Below are 24,560 nucleotides of genomic sequence, written 5' to 3' on the forward strand. Positions count from 1 at the left end.
CTATCCCTTGGTGCAAACCTTTCTGTGAACATAAACTTTTGAAACTTACTTTCTCAGTAAGTATTTGTAACAACACTATCTTCTGCGGTAAGAAAAATTACTTTTTAAAACAAAAACTATGTACAACCTGACCATCCATTTGTATCAAACTGTTTCCCTTTTCCCTGTTTTCCTCATGTCTTTGGCCACATACATAATTTCTTAGTTGTTGAAATCAAAGCCTCTATACAACTTTTGAATCCATGAACTAATGCCTTTCTAAAGGCTAAGGTGCTTTTGTGGCCAGGGTGCTTTTGCTTCTTCCAGGGTCTGTATAGAGGTTCCACAGAGTGAACATGGATGGCTGAAAGGTGGTTGCCTGGTTGAGCATTAAGGACCTCTTCTTAGCCCCAGGAGACAACCTGAGTCATTTATTTGCTATATAACCTTTGATGAACGAAAAGGAAATAATTGCTTCCTTAGAGGGAAAGGTGTCAGAGGGTACACCACTGAGGGATAGGCATCTGCCTCTAACTTCAGTCTGTCATTAAGAGAAACCGTCCCATCATTGCAAAGTACTCCCAGAAACATTGGGCTATGTGCCCATTCATAATGTTTTCATGGTTTCTAAAAGAAGTCTATGTGCGGTACTTAAGAAGTATAAGTTGTTAGAGATGATGGCATTATATTAATGGAAATTGTTTGCTGATCAATCGATCTTACTCCCAGATTCCAATGTATTTATCTCTGATCAGTTGTCATTCTAACTTTTTTAAAGAAACTTCTGTAGCCTTGAGTAAGAGATATTTTAAATTAAGTCCTTTATTCACTGGACACTTCGTACGCCTGTGTTATTGTCTTGTGAACATTCTTGTGTGATGGCTGTCAGTCTCATTTTACAGACAGGGAGATTAAGCCTCCAGGAGAGTAAGAGGACCATGGAGCTGTGGTCCCAGTCTCGAGGGGTCCACGTGTGACTACTTGGCAGCCTAGACCATGGGGCCTTTTGGATTTTTCCTGTGTATTTAAGCATCATTTTACATCACTTCATCTGTGTTTTCCCTTCATGTTCTGGTGCCCCAAAATAAGTGCACTAAAATAAAATTCAGTCGAACCAAATGGTGGAGGGGGAAGGATACCAAATTGGGACCAATGAGCAATTACTGTGTTTAAGAATCTGCACAAGAGGGGCGCCTGGGTGGCGCAGTCGGTTAAGCGTCCGACTTCAGCCAGGTCATGATCTCGCGGCCCATGAGTTCGAGCCCCGTGTCGGGCTCTGGGCTGATGGCTCAGAGCCTGGAGCCTGTTTCCGATTCTGTGTCTCCCTCTCTCTCTGCCCCTCCCCCGTTCATGCTCTGTCTCTCTCTGGCCCAAAAATAAATAAACGTTGAAAAAAAAAATTAAAAAAAAAAAAAAAAAGAATCTGCACAAGAGGAAAATTTGTGTTATAAGAAGGCTTCTTCACATACCAGACTCTGGCTCTGAAGAGTTCATCTGTCACTCTGAGGTACACAGTTGGTATTCCAGAGGCTGATCTCTGGTGCTGCTGTTTGTGGAGGCCATCCAGCTGATGTTTTCACGCCTGGGATTCTCTGGTATTGCCACCTAAGGGCACTGGAGACGCAGCTCAGCATTTCTTCCACCAGTAGTGTCAGGCCCTTCAGCTACCTATGAAGGATGAAAAAATCCTCTTAAAAAAAAAAAGTTTATTTATCTTGGGGGAGTTGGAGGAGAGAGAGAGAGAGAGAGAGAGAGAGAGAGAGAGAGAGAGAGAGAGAGAATTGCAAGCAGGCTCCACACTGTCAGAGAACAAAAATGTTCTTGCTATAATAAAGCCAGTGAGGCAGAATTGAGTTTTTTCTTTTTTCTTTTTTAAGTTTATTTATTTATTTTGAGAGAGAGAGAGAGAAACTGAATCCAAAACAGGCTCCTCACTGCTGTGCAGAGCCCAACACTGGGCTCGAACTCAAGAACCACGAGATCATGACCTGAGCCAAAATCGAGAGTCAGACGCTTAAACAACTGAGCCACCCAGGCACTACAGAAACCCTTTTCAAAAAAGGGTTGTTTTTTTTTTTTTTTTAACAGCCATGGTGAAACTAATACAAACCTTACTCGGCAAATTGTTAAGTATGACGAATACTAAAATGCCCATTTAAATCCATCTGGTACAGCACAGCACAGTCAAAGCAGCACTAAACTAGGAGGCCGGCTCTCTTGAGCCCACTTCCCTCTGGCTTCTAAACCAGCTGTGATTAAGTGACTCACCTCTCTGGATCTTCCTTCCCCTGGAAAATGATGATGGTAATGACACATCTGCCCAAGGCAAGGTGCTATGGAAGAGACCCTTTGAGGACCCCTCTTCCATCTAAGGTTCAGGATTTTTAACAAGTTTGCCCCTTTTGGGTTTTGTGAGTTAGAGGGATCATTTTTTAATGCTCCCTTTTAAATGCAATTTCTGTAGCTTCCAACAAATTGGGTATTTGCTTGGGGACCTCAGTGTCCAGATCTGGCCAAGGATGATCTGCTGGGGTGATCTCAGGGTGAGCAATAACAGCTCACCCCCACCCCAACCGCCCACTTTTGTGCCTAGATAACGAGGTCAGGGAAACTGCCACCTAGAGCGCTGGCACTGGGGATGGACAGGAAAGTCTCAGAAACAGAATCTGGAACGTGGAAGGGAGTCAGTGGCCAGAAAGCCTGCTTGCAGAACCAGCAGGAGCGTTTGTCTTCTCTTCCTGCAAAGGCCAGTTTAGTGGATAAGAACCCCAGAAAATGGAGATGATTGCTGAGGAGGCACCTCAAGTCAACTCAGCCTGTGGTCCTGCCTGAGGCACCCCAAATCACCAGGGCCAGCGCTGCTTTTTGGTTCCAGTTCGGCATGGTTCCAGGAGGAGCACAGAATGTTAAATGAGGAGAAGTTGGAGTGACTAAAATACATTTAATACCTCCACACGTTGTGACTAAAACCCAACTGCATCTTTATCTTGCCATTTCTCTGTAATGCGTAGGTGCGTTAACAGATCAAATCCCCCAGGAAAGTCTAATACACAGTGTTGTTACTATTGTTTATTTTAAAAGGGAAAGCCTAGATTATATCAGGATTTCGCCTATATGAATTTCAAATCTTTTGTCCATGAATTTCAGAGAAAACAGTTTTAAAGGATAGAATACAGTCATAGTAATGCAATATGAACAGCTCTTCAAGTTTGTAAGGTAGTCTCTCTCTCGCATACAAGATATTAGGCTAGCTGCAGAATCTTATTACTCATTCCTTCTAGAAAGCACTCCTTCAAAAAAAGTTACATCTTGTGACTTTTTAAAATAATTTGCTAAATAATCAGCCCTATTGATCAATGCAGCTCAGTGTTCTCATTTGGGAGCAATATTGCCCCTTCCCCCAGGGATATTTGCCAATGTCTCGGGACAGCTTGGGGAGGAGGGCTGCTGACTTCCAGTGGGTAAAGGACAGGAATGCTGCTAAAATACTACCATGCACAGGACAGCCCTTGACAACAAAGAATCAACTGTCCTAAAACATTAATAGTGCTGACACTGAGAAACCCTGATCTAGCTTATGGCTTCAATGATGCTAAAACCTACAAGAACTAAAAAACTATTTTTTTAGATTTTCTATTCTATTCTATTCTATTCTATTCTATTCTATTCTATTCTATTCTATTCTATTCTATTTATTTTTTGAGAGCCAGAGAATGAGAGAATCTTAAACGGGCTCCACAGTCAACTCAGAGCCTGATGATAAGGCGTTCAATCTCACAACCATGCAATCATGATCTGAGACGAAATCAAGAGCCAGATACTTAACTGACTGAGCCACCCAGGCGCCCCCTAAAAAACTTTATTATTGTCAGATTTCCACAATTCCAAAATAATGATTTTATACATAGAAAAATAAATGGTTATCTGACTGTAGTGTTTACTTAGATAATCCGTATGCCACTTAAAAACTGCATCTTAGAACTTACGCACCTCAGATCACAACACAATTGCCTAGTGCTGGCAAAGTCATCAGTAAGAACTATTCAGCTGCATTTTTTATTGCTGTTTATTTTTTTTTTAAATAGTACGGCATAAGGAATATAGTCAGTCATTCGTAGTGTAACAGAGTCACGTGGTGACAGGTGGTAGCTACACTTTTGTTGAGCGTACCTTAATGAACACGTAGACTTGTCGAATCACCATGACGTACACCTGAAATTAATGTAACGTTGCATGTCAACTACAATAAAGAAAAAGATCTCTAGGTTGTGCAAAAATATATTGATTTCTTTCCTTCTTTTTAAGATTGAGAAAATAGAGTGGGACACGTGGACCTGTGTGCTGGGGCCTACGTGTGAGGGAATCTGGCCTGCACACAGCGATGTGACTGATGTAAATGCTGCCAGTCTTACCAAAGACTGTTCCCTCTTAGCCACTGGAGATGATTTCGGTTTTGTTAAGCTTTTTTCATATCCTGTCAAGGTAATACTGCATGTTTATTATATTTACTTGCTCAGTCTCATTAATAACCTAAAATCTATGCATAGTATCTAAATGGATATTTATTTTTATTTTTTAAAGACTTTTTTTAAGTTTATTTATTTATTTTGAGAGAGAGTGTGTGAGTGGGGGAGGGCAGAGAGAGAGAGAGAGAGAGAATCCCAAGCAGGCTCTGCGCTGTCAGCATGGAGCCCGACACAGGGTTCGAACTCATGAACCATGAGATCATGACCTAAGATGAAACCAAGAGTCAGAAGCTTAACCTACTGAGGCAGTTAAGGTGCCCCTCCAAGTGGATTTTTAAATATAAGCAATCAATAATGTTATCTACATCACCATTGTTATTTATGCTATCTAAAAACCTTTATGACACTGTTTACTACTAGGTGTCAGATTCTCATGATATAGAATTCCTCCTTGAAAGGCCTTCACTGGTCATCAAATCCAACATCTCACAAACTGCAGAGGAAGAATTTCTTTACAACATCTTGGGCCAGTACCTTCCAATAGGTACTTCCTTGGAGAGAGGAAGGTCTTACTACCTCACAAAGCAGCCCAATTCATTTTTAAATAGTTCAGTTATTAAAACGTTTAGCTCTATACACAGCTGAACAGCCTTCATATGGAGCAAGATAGTCCTCGACTCCCTGAAATCTCAGTTTCTCCAGCCTAAACGTGTCCAGTTCTTCAGCCATTTCCCACAGGACATGGTTTCCTGCTGCCCCTCCCTCTAGACACACTCCATGTTATCAATTCCATTCTAAACTGTCTCCTCTGAGAAGGAATTCACCATCTCAGATGTAATCTGACGAGTTCAGGATCAGTGGGAATTTTACCTTCTTGTTTTGTTTTTGTGTTTGTATTAAATCAAACTAAAATGGCACCAACTCTTTGGGCTGCCACACTATGCAACTGAATCCTAGATTTCATTCTAAAGAAATGTTCAGCTTATCCCTCATTTTGTCCTTACACAATTGATACTCTAAATTTGAGCACAGAACTTTATATTTGTACCAAATAAGATTTATCTTACTTCACCTCCTTGTTCTAACCTGTCAACACGTTTTAAGTACCTTTTCAAAATGTTTACTTTCCCTTCCAGCATCATGTCATCTTCTCATTTCACAAGTGTAAGTTTTAAATCACGGGAAATAAAAAAAGACCAGGACAACCAAACATCACCGTCAGGAGCCCTATTCAGTTATTCTGTTTATTAATGTACACATTGAGTTCTAGTTCTTCAGTCAGGATCAGACATTTACATTTACCCGACTGTGCTGTCTTGGAGCTCACGTTTCTATCCTACTCCGGATAACACATCATTAATGATTTGGCAGATATCTTGCTGAAAGCAAACAAGCAAATCTCCCCTTTTAATAAACCAATCGGTAAAAGACACGTATTTCACACTGAACCCTTGTTGCTGTCTAGTGATCATTACTTCCTTTTCCAAGTGCTTATTGACCTTTTGTGTAATAATTCACCCTAGAATTTTCCAGGGATTGCATCAACTCATGAATCAATATTTGCCAGAGTCTGCTTGTTTTCCCTTTTGGATACAGGAACCTTTTTGTGTTTGAGGCCACCTCTCCTGGCTTCTAAACTCCTCAGCTATTCCTGACTTTACTTGTGTGGTCATGTTAAAAGAACCTGCACTCAAGCACATAGTTCTTTTTTGCCCTTTCTGGTTTGAAGAGCATTCTCTTTACAGAGGAGATAAGTAAATCTCCTTTCCGTTTGTATGAAATCATGTGATCTAAGATGTGTTCTAACTTTTGCCTATTTTTTTTCTAGTCCTCCCTGTATCTTTGAATTCTTTACAGTTATCTTAGTTTTTGACTTTAGCATTCCTGAAACTATATTAAAGTTTTCTGTGCAAGACTTCTGCGTTCATCCTTGGTTATCCGCTCCATCATTTGTGCGCTTAAGACGTTGAACACACCAGTTCCCTCGGCAGCAACTTTGGTTTCCTTAAATGCCTTCCTCTTTAATTCTTCATTTGTTAACATCCTGTCAGGGTATGATTTTGGTAGTTTTTCTAAGATACGCTTCTGAGTATATCCAGTGTTCCCTTCATTGTCCTTCCCATCAATTCACCATCACTTATCAGCACCCCCTTCCTGTGTGGTCACAGTTCAGTTCTCTGTAGCACTTTTCCTTCCTACTTTTACATTTTTTGGAAAAAGATTGCTTGCAGGACAAGTCAAAAAGTTAGTGATACCCTGGTTTTAGTAAATGGGTTGTGGCAGATCTTTAAGTAGCTAAAATCCCCATGGTACAACTCCATCATGCTCCTGAGCTACATTTGTTGTTGGTCCTGGGAATTCATCATCTGCATCCCCAGCCTGCCCAGGTAGGCTGTCTATAGCAGAAATTTCAAGCTGTGTTCCTCCAACTCCCAGAGTTCCAAGGAGGCTCCTCAAGGACAACCTCAACAAACAAAGTAGGGGCCAACTGAAGGGGCTCTGGGACCCCACCCCTACTACCCCAGAGCCACTCTGCATTTTATATTTTATACATTGAGTTTCCATATAAGATTTTTTCCCCAACATTTTGTTATGAAAATTTTCAAGCATACAGATAAGGCAAAAAATGATACAGTGAACTCCTGGAGTTCTATATAGAATTCATAGATTCTATACATATTCAAACTTAAATTTTTTTTAAATGTTTATTTATTTTTGAGAAAGGGAGACAGACCACAAGCAGGGGAGGGGCATAAGGAGAGGGAGACACAGAATCTGAAGCAGGCTTCAGGCTCTGAGCTGTCAGCACAGAGCCCAATATGGGGCTCGAACCCACAAACCACGAGATCATGACCTGAGCTGAAGTCGGAAGCTTAACTGAGCCACCCAGGTGCCCTGATTCTATACATAATTCAAAGTAAATTGTAGGGGTGCCTGGGTGGCTCAGTTGGTTAAGCGTTCAACTTTGATTCAGGTCATGATCTCAAGTTGACCAGTTAAAACCCCACATCGAGCTCTGTACTGACAGCTCAGAGCCTGGAGACTGCTTTGGATTCAGTGTCCCCCTCCCACTGCCCCTCCATCACTCACACTCTGTCTCTGTCTCTCAAATAAATAAACATTTTTAAAAAAATGTTTTTTAGGGGCACCTGGGTGGCTCAGTCGGTTAAGTGGCCGACTTCAACTCAGGTCTTGATGTTGCAGTTCATAAGTTTGAGTCCCGCATCAGGCCCTGTGCTGACAGCCCAGAGCCTGGAGCCTGCTTCCGGTTCTGTGACTCCTCTCTCTGCCCCTCCCCAGCTGGCACTCTGTCTCTGTCTCTCTCTAAAATAAACATTAAAATTAAAAAAAAAATTTTTTTAAACAAAGTAAATTGTTGATATAAGGATACTTACCCCTAAATGTTTCAGCATGCCTGTCATTACCTATAGTTCAACATTTGATTATGGTGTTTTTATTTTAAGTTTATTTATTTTGAGAGAGAGAGAGAGAGAGAGCAGGGGAGGGGCAGAGAGAGAGGGAGAAAGAATCCTAAGGAGGCTCTGCACCATTAGCGCAATGTACTTATGGTGATTTTTAAGTAAAATTTATATATAGTTGAATTACACAGGTTTTTTTAAGGTTCCTTTTGATGAACGTTGACAAACACATACACCTACATAATCCAAACACCTGTCAAGATACAGATTCAAGATATAGATCACTATCATCACCCCAAGAACTTTCCTCATGCTAACTTCTGGGTCAGTCCCCCCACCCCCCATCATTCTCACATGAAAAGACTATTCCATTGTTTTCCACAATAGATAAGTTTTACCTGTTCTAGAATTTCATATAAATGATCAAGTAGGTACTGTTTTGTGTCTGGCTTCTTTCACGCAGATAATGTTTCTGAGATTCCTCCTAATAGTCTGTTCCTTTTTATAGCTGAGCGGAAGTCCATTGTATGGATAGAACAGAGTTTGTGTACCCACATGGCTGTCAAAGGGCATATGCTTTTCCAGTGTTTCGTTGTAAGAAAGCTGCTATCAACATTTTTTGTACAAATCTTGTGGACATGTTTTCTCCTTTTTTTTTTCAACGTTTATTTATTTTTGGGACAGAGAGAGACAGAGCATGAACGGGGGAGGGGCAGAGAGAGAGGGAGACACAGAATCGGAAACAGGCTCCAGGCTCTGAGCCATCAGCCCAGAGCCCGACGCGGGGCTCGAACTCACGGACCATGAGATCGTGACCTGGCTGAAGTCGGATGCCCAACGACTGTGCCACCCAGGTGCCCCATGTTTTCTCCTTCTTATGTAAATACATAAGAGTGGAATTTCAGGGTCATAGGGGAAAATGCTTGTTTAACTTTTTAAGAAACCACCAGACCTCTTTCCAAAGTGGTTGTATCATTTTATATTCTCATAATGAATGTAAGAGAGTTCCAGGTGCCAACATTCAGTATTGTCACACTTGCAAAATTTAGTTGTCCCAGGGATCTCACTGTGTTTGTAATTTATGTTTCCCTGACGACTAATGACGCTAAGCATTTCTTTGTTTCCTTACTGGGCATTTGTGAAGTGTTCATACAAATCCTTTGTCCACTATAATAAGTTGGATTGTTTCTTGTTTTTCTTGAGTTCTATGTAAGATTTGATGCAAGAAAGAGTTTCATAATTTAAAAGCATTTGAAAACCACTGGTCAATGTAAACAACTTTGACAGTATCACTTCTCTTCCTCTTCTTAACCTGATTTTTCTGGCACACTTTTGCTCCCAAATATGTGGACCCAGGCTAATGAATAGTTCTAGCTTTGTAGTCCTCCTCCTCCAATGCTTTGAATCTGTTGGACAGAGCTCACCGTCTGTTATAGACTGAATGTTTCCCCACCAAAATTCATGTATCGAAGCCCTATCATCCAATGTGACTGTATATGTAGAGAGGGCATTTATGGAAATAATTAAGGTTAAATGACATCACAGGGTGGGACTCTGATCTGATAGAATTAGTGTCCTTCCAAGAAGAGACACCAAAGAGGGGCGCCTGGATGGCTCAGTCAGTTGAGCATCCGACTTTGGCTCAGGTCATGATCTCACGGTTTGTGAGTTCAAGCCCTGCATCAGGTTCTGTGCTGACAGAGCCTGGAGCCTCTTCAGATTCTGTGTCTCCCTCTCTTTCTCTCTGCCCTCCCCCCCCCCCCCCCGCTTGTACTCTGTCTCTCTTTCTCTCAAAACTAAATAAACATTAAAAAAAGAAGAAGAAGGGGTGCCTGGGTGGCACAGTCGGTTAAGCGTCCGACTTCAGCCAGGTCACGATCTCACGGTCCGTGAGTTCGAGCCCCGCGTCGGGCTCTGGGCTGATGGCTCAGAGCCTGGAGCCTGTTTCCGATTCTGTGTCTCCCTCTCTCTCTGCCCCTCCCCCGTTCATGCTCTGTCTCCCTCTGTCCCAAAAAATAAATAAACGTTGAAAAAAAAAATTAAAAAAAAAAAGAAGAAGCAGAGACACCAAAAAGCTCATATTCTGTCTCCATGCGCACTGAGGAAAGGCCATAAGCACACTTTCTATGTGCTCATGCGTGGTATGAGGCCAGGAAAGAGAGCTCTCACCAGGAACCAAATTGGTCTTATACTTTCCAGCCTCTTCCCAGAACTGTGAGAAATGAGTTTCTGTTGTTTAAGCCTCCCAGAATGTGATATTTTGTTAGGACAGACTTACCACTTTCAGACACCATCCCACTGTAGTGTTCTAACATTGAGTTCTATGTCATCAAGTCTTAATGATACTTATGAGATCTCAACACCACACAGCAATCTCTTTGCCCAAAATTCAGGTTGCATTTGTTAGACTCTAATGTCGTATCTTCTTCTTGACCCTTTTCCCTGTTCTCCTTTGCTAGGAGTTACTCTGTCTCTCTTCCAGGCAGTATTCTCTCAATGACAAAAAGGTGTTCTTTTCAGTTTAAAATATTCTCAATGAGGTCATTAGTCCCTTGATAATCACATTATTGCCAGCCTCCATAAAATAGACTCTCCTTCCCAGAGCCTGCCCATTTTTCTAGTACCTTAAATCATGTATCACAAGACCCATCCTTGGACACCTGGCCCATTACTCCCATAGCCTCCCTTCCCTTGCAAAGCTGTGTCTCTCCACTATACCAGAGCGGTTAAAATGCCACCATGTCATTAACATTTCTAAAACCCACCCTCAAGTTCTCAAGTCTCCTCCCCAGAAAGTCAAAGATTCTGGAGAATGGTTCTTCAGAGAGGAACCTTCTCTCTGTTAAATGTTACAGACAGAGAAACTATGTAAAACATTGTGAATGTGGGAGAGGATACACAGGTTTCCATCAAACTCTCAGGAATTTCTCACCTAACAGCAGTTAACACCCAGCCTTGTGGAGACATTCTCTGTTCTTTCATGACTCAGTGGAAGAGGAAAGTTGTGGTAGTGAATCTCTATGAGTGTTACAGAAATGCGTGGTTTGACATGATGACCCAGAAGGACAGCTCATCTGACCATCTGTGTCACGTCTTCACGAGACTCCTTCCACAGGTCCTAAGGGAGCCACCAAACATCCCTGCTGGCCTTTTCCTCCTGGGGGAGCAGCTGGTTTCCTAGAAACTTCTAGTAACTGCAAATTCCCTTTGTTGTTCTACCCAGCAGTTATCTTGTTCCTATTCTGAGAATCTTAAATCCCCCTCTGCTGCAAGAATCCCAGCTTTGTTAAATAGCTTCAGTGACTCAGAATTTTTTCCTCTTTCTCCTCTGTTCCTTTCTTTTCCTTCACAACCTGATTATGATCAACTTAGAATAATTTTTCTCTGAACTTTTGTTTTTGGATTTTTTCTTCCACCCTGTCTAGAAATCCTGTAATGCTTTAAATAAGTCAGGGCATGGAGAGGCATTTTTCAGGCTCTTTTACTTTTTCCTCCTCAAGAAACCGGCTTGTGTTGGTAGTAGATATAATGGGTAGGTTCCTGCTTCCAGCTGGAAAACCAGCAGGACACATGGCTGCAGCCACTATGACTGTCCTCTTTGTTTCCATGCCTTCTGGATCTCATATAGTCACATAGTGGTTTCCCTTGGAAATCCTTATTTTGCTCTGCCTATTTTCTAGCAAACTAGTGGCTCTGGAGGGCTTCCTGAAAATATGGCCTGCCTATTTGCTTCCCTAACCTTTCTACACTCACTACTCTGCGACAGAGTGGGCATTTCCACTTTGCTGTCAGGTAGATGTCTGCTAAATACAGAGAGATCTTGAGTAAGAGAATTTCAAAGTCATGCACTCTGCTGCACCTGTCTCCTGCCATGTATCTATGCTGGTTTCGGGTTCCCTAGCACGCCAGTCCAAAACCCTCTGGAAGTCTCTTCCGTTATTGAGTCAAGTTTTCAGCAGGGACACTGATGGCCCTCTCACAACCTCAGAAAGAACATGTGGCTACCCACATTGCTCAAGGTATTCTCCAAGAGTCGCTGAGAGGATGGAAAAAAAAAAAAAAAACCTCCCTCTTTAAATGGCTCTCACTGGAGCTGTTTTTGCCAGGCTATGGCTCATGAGCCAGAAATGGAAGCTGGTTTCTGGTGGCAGCTTCGGCTTCCCACCACTTGTCAGGATTGCACAGTGTGAGCAGCCAACTGCTATTCCACCTCATCCTTCCCCACCTGGAATGAATGTTGTATGGCCCTGTGTGCAGTGCTAAAGAGCTTTCCATAATTACTAATAAACCGGACCTTTTATTTGGTTTGTTGAAAAGAAGCTTACTAGGGCACCTGGGTGGCTCAGTCAGTTAAGCATCTGACTTCAGCTCAGGTCATGATCTCTTGGTCTGTGAGTTCAAGCCCCACATCGGGCTCTGTGCTGACAGCTCAGCCTAGAGCCTGCTTGGATTCTGTGTCTCCTTCCTTCTCTCTCTGCCTCTCCCTTGCTCGCGTATGCGCTCTCTCTCTCTCTCTCTCTCTCCCTCTCTCAAAAATAAACATTAAAACATTTTTAAAAAGAAAAGTAACTCACTTTGTTTTAAAACCAATTATTTGTGTTTCCAGTGTCCAAATTTGTTTCAAACATCTGTGGCAGCAACTGTTGTGTTTGTTTGAAATCTTACTTGAGGCCCCAGAATTAGAAGAAGTCCCTTGTTCTTCTTTCTTAGCCTGGGCTGTGGTACAACTGTGGGGCTGTGGGGATTACTGGGAAGACACTTGTGATGTCAAATGTCAGCCAGACTCACCATCAGGAGTTTACACAGGAGACCTATGGAGAATGTACGTTTCATATTTGAGAGAAACAGAATCAAGCTGCTTCTATTTCGTTAGGTTCCCAGAAATAGGTTCTGTAATCTAACATTTCATTTGTTTCCTCACAAACCACCTACTGAGGACCCATGATGAGCCAGGTAATGTTTTATTAAAAAAAAAAAAAAAAAAAAAAAAAGAGAGAGCGACCTAGTTCCTGCCCTCATGGAGCTTACTCTCTAAAGAACGGGAGGAAAATTGCTGCTTGGATGAACTGCTTAGTTGGTATCCACTAGAGGCCGCTCTGGAAAATAATATGGATGAAATAGTCTGGAGACAGGAGTCATGACACTGGTTGGGGTAGTCACCAGTTCCTGGGCTTTACAGGGCCAGCATGCAAGATTCAAGAAGTATGTGGGGCACAGCGCACACGTCACCAACGTGAGGTGGCTGCACAACGACTCTGTGCTGCTCACAGTTGGTGGAGCCGACACAGCCTTGATGATCTGGACGAGGGAGTTTGTGGGGACCCAGGAGAGCAAGCTGGTGGACAGCGAGGAGTCGGACACCGATGCCGAAGAGGACGGAGGTGAGTGAGCCCCATGTGCCGGCTGCCCCTTCCACACATCCCACCCCACCCACCAACCCCATGCCACTGCCGACCAACCCCATGCCCATCTCTTTCCGTTGTTTGAGGCTATGACAGTGACGTTGCCAGAGAGAAGGCCATTGATTACACCACCAAGATCTATGCTGTGAGCATCAGGGAGATGGAAGGCACCAAACCTCACCAGCAGCTGAAAGAAGTTTCAGTGGAAGAAAGGTATGGTGTCACCAGGTTTGCATTTATTATACCTGATTTCAACAAGAGTTCATTTTCTTTGCCCTCAGAGTTGTTACTTAAGCTAGTCTTTTGTGTCTATGAGCAGAGTGTTAACCTGCATACAGAGTTAAGCCGCTGAAAATCATCCATGGCCCTCGATATGTGGCAAAGGGTGGGTTACACTTTGCAGAAGTTGGTTGTGGAATATGACTTGAATAGACATGAGGTTTGATTGGACCAGGCTTATCCTTGCCCAGAGAGGATGTCAGGGTAGCCTATGCACTGTCTGAAATGTGATGGCCAACAGAAGACGTGCTGATCAGCGAGGGAGGGTGGGCTTCTAAGGTCCAGAAGGAATGTCTGTTGGTCCTGAGAAATAACCCTCTGTTCGAACCAGTCTGTGCGTTACACGGGGTCACTTGGTGGTACCATCTCATACTGTGTTTTCACCTGCCCCAATTTGTTCAGGTGGGTTTGGTGACTCCAGACCTAACCAATTTGATTTGGCTGCCTTGGGATTCTTATACAGAAAGAAGGTTTCAGATGTTATTTTAGGCCTTTTTGATATGTTATTGTAAGTATCAATAAGAGAAATAGCCAAATATTTAGGCTTTTTTTGGAAAAAAAGCTCATCTTTTCTACAGTTATTTAATTTACCATATTCATACTAGAAAGGATAAATACTCAGTAAAAACTCTCACATCTGAAGAGAATTTCATGGATCCCAAAGATGTTTTGCCATGGATTGGTTGTTCACAGGTACCCTGGATCCACTATAAGAAAGGAGATTCAGGTTGTTTTCTGTTGTTGTTTTGTTTTGTTGTGGTTTTTTGTTTTGTTTTGTTTTGTTTTTTGCATTCAGCATGGCTTTCTTCCTAATAGTAATTATTTCAAAAATTTATTCTATCACTTTTTACTAGTATGGAGGAATATAAATATAAAGAAGTAAAATATTTCTTCCTCTTGCCTCAGTTCAGTGCCACATGTTAAAATAAGCTTGATAGGGGCACCTGGGTGGCTTAGTCAGTTAAGCATCTGACTTTGGCTCAGGTCAGGATCTCGTGGTTGAGTTCCATCTTCGTATCGGGCTCTGTGCTGACTGCTCAGAGCCTGGAGTCTGCTTCAGATTCTGTGTCTCCCTCTCTCTCTCTCTGCCCCTTCCCCACTCATCTCTCTCTCTCTCTCTCTCTCTCTCACTCTCTCGCTCTCTCGCTCTCTCGCTCTCTCGCTCTCTCGCTTTCAAAAGTACATAAATAAATAAATAAATAAATAAATCAGCTAGATAAAAAGTGGGTGTGCTATAGGCAAAAAGAGGGACTCTGATGCAAAATTCCCTAACTCATCCCTAGCATCTTTGTTAGATGTCACTACGAAGGTTCAGAATTCTCTTTTGATGAAAAAAAAAAATGATTGAAATTTTTTTTTGCAGTAGTCTATAAATTACAGTTTATCTTGCTTGTAACATAGTTTTTTAGTGGTCACAAAGATGAAATAATTTTAAAGGACCTAATTTTAAGAGTAAAGAAAAAAAAACCATATGCATGTTAGTGCCTAAATAAGCCTCTCCCTTAAATAATGAACTCTTAAAAACATTGGCCCTAAATTAAACATTCTTTTGAAAAAAAATTACCCAACCTCTCCAATGTCACATAACATTATGAAATGAGTTGACTTGGCTATTATTCCAAGGTTGTTTCTGGCTGATTTGTACAAGCCAGTGCTTTGTCATGCTGAGACTTAGGCCAGCCACTAAGATTTAGAAATCTAAGCAAAGTCTCTGGCTGCCAGAGGGCATTGATGGGGAGTGACAGCTAATGGGTACCAAGTTTCTTTTTGGGGTGATGGAAATATTCTAAAATTATAGTCATGATTGTACAACCTTTTACATACTAAAAAAAAAATCAAAACTGAATTATATACTTATAGCAGGTGATTTTCATGGCATGTAAATTATATCTCAATAAAACTTGTTTAAAATGCAAATAAATCTATCTATCTATCTATCTATCTATCTATCTATCTATCTATCTAAGCAAATTCACAATTCCAAACACTGCAGCTGGTTTCTGACCTAAACTGAGGGTCATCTTAACCTTTCTGTGTTGTGGTGTCTCTTTGGGAAGGTCTGTAAAGATCTCAAACCCGTTCAGCTTAGGAAAAGTTATGAGAGGTGAAGGTACAGAGGACCCTAAGAATTTTCAGTCTTAAACTCCAGAATTCTGAAGCGACCTCATCATATCAGTTGGGGAACTTGCTGTACATACATTAGCATCCACAGGATTGACTTTCTTATATGTACAAAAGAAAACTAAATGCTGCATGGTATTAAGAGATACAGGGGTAGGCCTTTCAGTACTCTGTTGGCATTTTAAAAAATAATTCACACCAGGGTGTAGTGAAGAAAACATGTAGCGAACAAAACATTTTTTGAGATAAATATAGGGTCTGGAGGAATAATCAAGCCTTCTTTACAGAAAGCAACATCCTTGATAACTTAAAGGCCTTGATAGCTTCAGTTCCTAGAGTGGGCTGTAACCAGAGAGCAGGGTGCCAGCTGCACAGCATGCTGGGAGCAAAGCTCGACCACAGCAGGAAGGGGTGAGCAGGGAAGGAGCAGCAATTGGTGTCTGAATCCACAGCCTCCATGGAGGCAAATCCTAATCAGAACCAAGAATCGTCAGTCTCCACCAGTCCTCCTCAGTAATTTTAGGGGAACTTGAACCTCAGAGATAGGATGGTAGACAGCATCTGAACTGCAGAAGAGGGAAGGGGGTACATACAAGGTGGGTGTTCAGAGACTTTGTGAGAAAGCAGGATGAGAGAAGGAAGGTGGGGTAGGAAGGGCTCTTGGCAATAAGCTGGGAAGACACGTCACCTGAGTCCTCACCTGGGAAAAGAAATGGGCTCTGTGGATTCCAGCATCCCAGGCCGAAGAGAGAGGCAGGGACAGAAATGCTGGGGTCCTTCAGACCACAGGAGTATGGGGTCAGGCAGCACCTGGCTTTTCCCTAACAGTATTCAGGACTGTCAACCCTGACAATCTAAACTTTGACTACTTGACGCCCTCCTGCGTGGAGAGACAGAGGCTTTTCTTGACCTGTCCTTCATTGTTCCCTCCTGTGTGTACCTGACGATACCTACGTATACCTGTGTGCCTTTTCTAAACACCTGGGCCAAGACGAGTCCCAGTAAGACTAACAGGAGACAAACACTTGAGGATTGCAAGAGAAGTGAGCTTGGAACAACCACTCAATGCACGGACTTACTTTGCCTCTTACCAGTGTTCCAGAAAGTTCTACTCCCGGTTTAAATCCTTTTCCTCTTTAGAACCATGCGATGAGCACAGGATCCATCATACTGAAAACAGTGCCTTGCAGACAGCTGTACATTATGCATCGGTTATTTTTTAAGCAAATGTGTTTCTAATTCCTAACATTTCAGATAGTCCTAAATTGTTTCTAATTAGACTCAGTTATTTGATTTTAAAATAGCTGTGAGGCTTTGGATTGTGCTTCTTTATACAATGTCTACACACATGAGTTGTTATTTTTCAGAAGTCATAAGATCTTTAGTTCAATTCTTCTGAGAAGTGGGAAAGTGGAGAGAAGCGCATAATTGGTCTTAAAAGAATACTGAGTTTTGCCTACCAAGTATGTAATCCCTTGTGGGTGTGTACCCTGGTCACCCACTTCAACTTTGCTCTAGCACCCTTGCCTCTTTCCCCTAGCCACACTTGGCTAGCCAGTGCCCAACTTGGCTGAACCCTTGGGTAATCCTGCTGGTCAGCTGCCCATGTGTGGCATGTGGCTGAGGAAAGCTGTGGAATCTTTTCCAGTGCAGGGAACCAATGCTTTAGGCCTTATCTGGACGCTCAGGCCTGCCCCATAGTGCTTTCCTTCTTCCCCTGCTGTTTCCAATTCTGGTCTAGAGCAACCTTTCCAAACCTCTCATGTCTCTCAAGTTCCCACCTCTACCCTGACACAGCTTTCAACTTTTGACCTCATTCCTACTTGGCCATGTTTTCTCAATATTACAGCTGTCACGTCCATCCGCAAACTTAAATTATTACTTGATAAGTACTTGAAATGCCAGTTCTTTTTCAGAAAAGGAAAAACAGGAGGGGGGAGATGTAGTTTTTTAGAGCAATTTAGCATATAAAATGCCTACCACTGTCACAGCACAAGGGATAGTACTCAAACACTGGGTTCTTACTTCAGTAAAAAAGACTTCTTCTGAACTCATCAGGTGACACATCCCTGAAATTTCCTCAGCATCAGGTTACTAGAGTTGCCTATAAAATTAAGAAGTTTCTTTCACAACTTTACCAAGGACACACCAAGTTTATATGTCTTTTTTTTTTTTTTTTTAATTTATAAGGTAGGACTTTTAGTTTCAGGGAGGTCCCAACACAAACTGGCCTCAGCAAAAGGAACCTGTTGGCTGAGACACCTGAAATCCATGGATAGAGTAACTTTAGGTGTCACTTGATATAGAAATTCATCTTGCTATTCTCTCTGTTCTCTCTCCATATTTCAGTTCTGCTTCCTCTAGGTTTTTGCAATTCAGGCAGCAAAACGACTGTAGTGCCTGGACCTTACAAGTGTCTGTGGCTCAAAAGAACTGCATCTGATAAGTCCTCACAAATGTTTTATGATGTGCTACTGGCTCTGGTGGGTCACGTAACCACCCTTGAAGCAGAGCCTTTTATTGACTGTTCGTAATTAGTCACATGCCACCTGTAGACTAGCGGTGTAATCACCTCCACCAGAAGTAAAAGTCCAAGGTGGCTAACAAAATTTGATTTCTGGATAGACCCAAAAGAACGCACGTCTACTCCACTCCACCCTTTTTTTTTTCATATGCACACTCTTGAAATGCTCTAATTTAGGGGTGCCTGAGTGGTTCAGTCCGTTAAGAGTTTGGATTCTTGATTTCAGCTCAGGTCATAATCTCACAGTTTGTAGGATCAAGCCCCTCATAGGGCTCTGTGTTAACAGTGCAGAGCCTGCTTGAGATTCTCTCTCTCTCCCTCTTTCTCTGCCTGTCTCCTGGAGTACGTGTACTCTATCAAAATAAATAAAAATAAACTTTAAAAAAAGTTCCAGTTTAAACTGTCTACATGAATGATTGAAAATGCAGGTAGCCCCTCCACAAAGAGTCTTGGTCAGTTATTGTATCCAGCCTCACGTCCAGAATCTTAGGGAGTTGTGAAGTCTTCTCATCCAGGTTGGGATAAAGCTCTTCATAGTCCTGTGACTAATGATAGTGTTGACCACCATCACATACCAAATAGACAGTGGTGAAGAGAGGACAGAACGAGGATAGTTTGTTGGTTTGTTTAATTGCCATTTGGAAAGAGAGAGAGTGAGACACAATATGTAGTAGTCACTGGTCCATGTCCATATAATCCTTTGCTGGCTGAGATGGTCACAGACTCCTGCCCTTGCCATGCGTGTGTTCTTGCACAGCTTGACAGCAATACAAATGTTGGAAGATGTCAACAATCGGAGGATGTAAAGCTTGTGTTGGTGATGACAAAAGATACACCAAGTGAAAACATAAAGTAGGAAGTGACACAATGTCCTCTAAGAGAACCAGCTTCCCCAAGCCTCTCAAATACCTCCTGGAATGTAAATGATGCCCCTGTGGGGTAAGAATTCTCCCAGGCCACAAACTCCTTAGTCATTCCCATGGGAGAATTGAATCCTCCCACCCTACCCTGAATTCCCTCCCTACCCACCCCGACTCTTGCAAAAACTCTTGCTCTGTGCTTGGCACAGATGCAAGCCCAGATGACTATGCCCGGTGCACACAGTCAGACAGGGAGGGGATGGCCACTTTTTAGAGACATCTCCCAGATGGACCAAGCTTCAGGTCCATCTAATTCCATTTTTACCATTTACCTTCTGGCCTAAGATTTGGCATTTCATAGCACACCTTAGCAAGAAAAATACTTTTGACATCTCAGACTGGTAACTACTTGAGTTCTTAAAGTATCAAGTAGTTAAACTTCATAATTAATTATCATATCAATTAAAGAAAATAACTGTTTTCTTTTTAAAAATCAATTAAATTATTTTTCATTCTTTCCTCATTTTTTTGATGATAAACTGAGCACCAGCTAATTGTTCACTGTTGGTATGTATTCCCTTTTAAAAGCATACTTATTATTTGTATAACCTTGAAGTAATAGTATAACCTTTTTAGGTTCAGCTGATTCTCATGGTCTGTTATTGTTGTCATTGTTTAATGTTTAAATTGCGACTGTGTGGTCTTTAGCAGACCTTTCTTTGGGTTGGTGTATGTGGCCTTTCCACAAACACTATCATGTACTTCTGAAATCGTCCTTGTTTTTTGACAAGAGGTCCCATGATTATCGTTGATTTTCCTGTCCCAGCAGGGAATCTGGTTTCTGTGAGGGCACATTAGTTCCCCATAACTACTGGAAGTTGCTTAAATTATTGCAGACCTAAAACAGAAAAAGAAAACACTTTTTTAAAGGTCATCAGGTATACTGATATTTTATTCTATTCTATTCTATTCTATTCTATTCTATTCTATTCTATTTTATCTTATTTATGTTATTTAAAAAATTTTTTAATGTTGGGGCGCCTGGGTGGCTCAGTCAGTTAAGCTTCTGACTTCAACCTGGTTCATGATCTTGCAGTTTGTGGGTTCGAGCCCTGTGTTGGGCTCTGTGCTGACAGCTCGGAAACTGGAGCCTGCTTCTTTTTCTGTGTCTCCCTCTCTCTCTGTCCCTCCCCCATTTGCCCTCTGTCTCTCTCAAAAAAAAAAATAAACATTAAAAAAATTTTAACAAATTTTTTAATGTTTATTTTTATTTTTGAGAGAGAGTCTCTTTTTGCCTTGTTTTAATAGGAGCTTTGTCATGCTATCTTTTCCTCATATACTGTATTTCTAAAGATTATATTGGATGGCATGTTGTCTAAAAGATGAGAAAGCTTCTTTTCCTTTTCTGGTTTTGATTCTTGGTTCTAGCTCTCTAGCTTCAAAGAATGTAAAAATGCAGGGCAGCTAGTATCTTAGAATTTCTTAGAGTTAGTGGACAGTGAGAGGTATAACCTAAGTCTTTTAGGTTTGACCCAAGCCCTCTGTTGGTGGTGGCCCCAGCAGGAAATAAAGCACTCTGAAAAGAAAGTAATGTGGAGAGAGTTTAATGAAAGGACTAGTAACAAAGGTGTGGGCAGGATTAAGAGACAATAGGGATGGGGTAGCACCTCAGAAATAGCAATGGCTGGAAGCCATCACCACCCTTGGGTCTGAAGGGGCCAGGGGGGAAGCTGTTGCCAAATGTGGGGAACATTAGCTGTAGGAGCAGACTACTTACAGGAGCTGAGATCTGAAGGGGAAGGTTGAAGGTAAGGGCAAAAGAGTCTATTGATGTTGTCCCTGAAGGCCAGCTGTGGAGGGCACAGCACAGGAGGAAAGAAGGGTGGAGAGTAGACATGGAGGGGTGCATGGAAAATATCCAGCTCATGCTCCTTACTTTTTTTTTTAAATGGAAACTGATATTATTATCACAGAAAAGAACTCTTGCCATTTTAATGTTGAACAGTAATCCCTATCATTTATAAATGCCTTTGAATATATACTATCAATTAAAGATAGGACTAGATATAACCAAATCGATATCAAGAATCATTAGAGACATTTAAAACTCTACCCAATTTAAATGGGTCAGTTTTGATGACCCATAGTTTTACACCACTGTCTAGGAGTGCCAGAAGAATTAACTTATAGAAAACATGAAGTACACTGAGAATGCTAACTTTTTTTCCCTTGCTCTCCCCTTTCCTGCCTGTCTCATACTGGGAAAATCATCTCTCCCTTTAAAAAAATGTCCAGGGACGCCTGAGTGCCTCAGTCATTTAAGCGTCCAACTCTTGATTACAGCTCAGGTCATGATTTCACAGTTTGCAAGATCAAACACTGCATTGGGCTCTGCAGTGACTGCTAAATAAATAAACAAGTAAATAAATAAATAGATGTCTGAGGTAGAAAAGTTCACTTTTAATACTGATATTATATTGTCTTAGCACCAGTTTAGTGTAGCTTACTTAGGAATTATGGATAACTAGAAATTGGGACATTTCTAGTTGTGGTCATCATTTTATTAAATGTATTTAGTCTAGATGTTGAGCTGTTTTACCTGGGACTAGGTAACAAGCACACAATCATGTTGTAAAAAGAAGTTTCAAGAAACAGTGCTTTCATACACTTGTATCAAGCAAGCTTTGTGTCTTAATTAAATACTATTTGTTTTCCAGAGAAGGCATATGGAATATAATTTAAAAACTGTTTTTAAATTTGAATATCACCTTTAGTGGGATGTTTCTAAATAATATAGAATTACAAGGTCCCGCTGCTGTCAAGGGAAATATTTAGTACACACACACACACACACACACACACACACACACACACACATATATATATATATATATATATATATATTTCTTCATTTCCCTGTCATCCAGTATTGGGTAAATATCAACATACCTCTCTTTTGTTTTGTTTTTTTCCTCCAGTTTTATTAAGAAATAATTGACATTACTGTATAAATTTAAGACCTGCAGCACAATGGCCGATTTACATATATTTTGAAATGATTACCGCAATAGGTTCAGCTAGCCTCCATCCTCTCATAGAAATACAGCAAAAATGAAAGAAAGAAGAAAAGGGAGGAGAAAAACCTACTCCTTGTGATGAGAACTCTTAGGATTTCTTCTCTTTCCATTTTTCATACAGCGGTATTCACTATATAGTTCCACATGCTCCACGTGATATCCCTAGGACTTACTTATAACTGCAAGTTTATACTTTTGATCACCTTCTTCCAGGTTCCCTTCATCTCCCCCTCCACCTTTAGTAACCAAAAGTTTGTCTCTTTTTCTGTGGGTTTGGTTTGTTTTAGATTCCATGTAAAAGTGACAGCACCTAGCAAATGCCAGGATTCCCTCGGTTTTTAATGGCTGAATAATATTGTGTGGTTATACCACATTTTCTTTATCTTTATCCCTTGAGGGACACTTAGGTTGTTTCTGTGTCTTGGCTATTGTAGATAATGCTGCTGCGCACGTGGGGGTGCACATATCTTTTTGAGTTAGGGGTTTTGGCTCCTTTGGATATAATTCCCAGATATAGAACTGCTCAATCATATTGTAGTTCTATTTTTAATTTTTTTTGAGGAACCTCCCTACTTTTTTCCATAGGGCTGCACCAGTTTGCATTCCCCACAACAGTGCACGAGGATTCTCCTTGCTCCCCTTCCATGCCAGTATTTATCTCTTGTCTTCCTGATGATGGCCTAACAGGTGTGAGATGACATCTCATGGCAGTTTTAATTTGCATTTCCCTCATGCTAGTGATGTTCACCATCTTTTCACATACCTGTTGACCTTTCATATATCTTTTCTGGAGATATGTCTCTTTAGGTCTTTAGCCCATTTTTTTTTAAGGTTTTTGTTTTTTGCCACTGGGCTGTATGAGTTTTTTAAAATATATTTTGTATATTAACCCCTTATCAGATACATGGTTTGCAATTATTTTTTCCCATTCCGTAGGTTGTCTTTTCATTTTTTGATGGTTTGTTTTGCTGTGCATTAGCTTTTCAATTTGATGTAGTCCCACTTGTTTATTTTTTAGTTTGTTGTGCTTGTGTTCTATCCAAAAACTCATCACCAAGACCCATGTCAAGGAACATTGTTGTTATGTTTTCTTCTAGGAGTTTCAAGGTGTCATGTCTCCCTTTTCAGTCTTCAATACATTTGAGTTAATTTTAGAGAGTGGTATAAGATATGGGTCCAGTTTCATTCTTTTACATATGAATATCCAATGATCCCAGAACTATTTATTGAAGAGACTGTCTTTTCTTCATTGAATATTCTTAGCTCCTTTGTCAAATGTTAGGTTGACTACGTATGGTTGGGTTTATTTCTGGGCTCTTGATTCAGTTCCATTGGTCTGTTTATCTGTTTTTAAACTGGTACCATTCTGCTTTAATGACTGTAGCTTTACAGGATAGCCTGAAATAAGGAAGTGTGATGCCTCCTGCTTTGTTCTTTTTTTTCTCAGGATTTCTTTGGCTACTAGGGCTCTTTTGTGGTTCCATATAAATTTTAGGAGGGTTTTTTTCTGCCTCTGACCATTGGAAAAATGCCATTGGAATCTTAAATAGGGATTGTTGCATTGAATCTATAGATGGATTTTGGTGGTATTGACGTTTTAACAATATACTTCCAATCTGTGAACATGGGATACCTTCCCATTTATGTGTATCTTCTTCAACTTCTTTCATCAAGGTCCTAGACTTTACAACATAGAGATTTCTGCCTTGTTAGTTAAATTAATTCCTGAAGTATTTTATTGTTTTGATGCTAGTGTAAATGGGATCAATTTAGCACACAGGTTTGGGGCGCCTGGGTGGCTCAGTCGGTTGGGCGGCCGACTTCGGCTCAGGTCATGATCTCGCGGTCCGTGAGTTCGAGCCCCGCGTCGGGCTCTGTGCTGACAGCTCAGAGCCTGGAGCCTGTTTTGGATTCTGTGTCTCCCTCTCTCTGACCCTCCCCCATTCATGCTCTGTCTCTCTCTCTATCTCAAAAATAAATAAACGTTAAAAAAAATTAATTTCTTTATGTCTTTTTCAGAAAATTTGTTGTTATCACATAGAAATGCCACTGATATTTTGTATGTTAATTTTGTATCCTGCAACTTTACTGAATTCATTGATTGGCTCTAACAGGTTTTTGGTGGAGTCTTTAGTATTTTCTATATATAAAATCACATCATCTGCAAATAAAAACAATTTTACTTCTTCCTTTCCAATTCTCATACATACATACATACATACATTTATTTATTTATTTAGCTAATTGTTTGTGGCTAGGACTCTCAGTACTGTGTTGAACAGCAGTGGTGAAATGGGCATCCTTGTCTTCATCCTGAACTAAGAGGAAAAGCTTTCAACATTTCACCATTGAATATAATGTTAGCTGTGAGCTTGTTCTGTATGACCTTTATCATGTTCAGATTTGTTCCTTCTGTGCCTAGTTTGTTAAGAG

At 41.2% G+C, this 24,560-nt stretch overlaps 1 protein-coding gene across 4 annotated transcripts in view; it reads left to right on the forward strand.

Moving 5' to 3' along the window:
• The window catches only part of EML6 (EMAP like 6), a 272,470-nt gene that overhangs the window by 215,868 nt on the left and 32,042 nt on the right, over positions 1-24,560 (forward strand). For 3 of the 4 annotated variants that reach the window (XM_047852480.1, XM_047852481.1, XM_047852479.1), the window contains exons 25-27: positions 4,285-4,461; positions 13,044-13,245; positions 13,353-13,494. In XM_047852480.1, the coding sequence (XP_047708436.1) occupies positions 4,285-4,461; positions 13,044-13,245; positions 13,353-13,494 (521 nt within the window). The remainder of the gene's footprint in view (positions 1-4,284; positions 4,462-13,043; positions 13,246-13,352; positions 13,495-24,560) is intronic. The other variant, XM_047852478.1, reaches the window with a different exon arrangement.

The sequence above is a fragment of the Prionailurus viverrinus genome, chromosome A3 (assembly GCF_022837055.1).
Source record: "Prionailurus viverrinus isolate Anna chromosome A3, UM_Priviv_1.0, whole genome shotgun sequence".
Classification (NCBI taxonomy): Eukaryota; Metazoa; Chordata; class Mammalia; order Carnivora; family Felidae; genus Prionailurus; species Prionailurus viverrinus.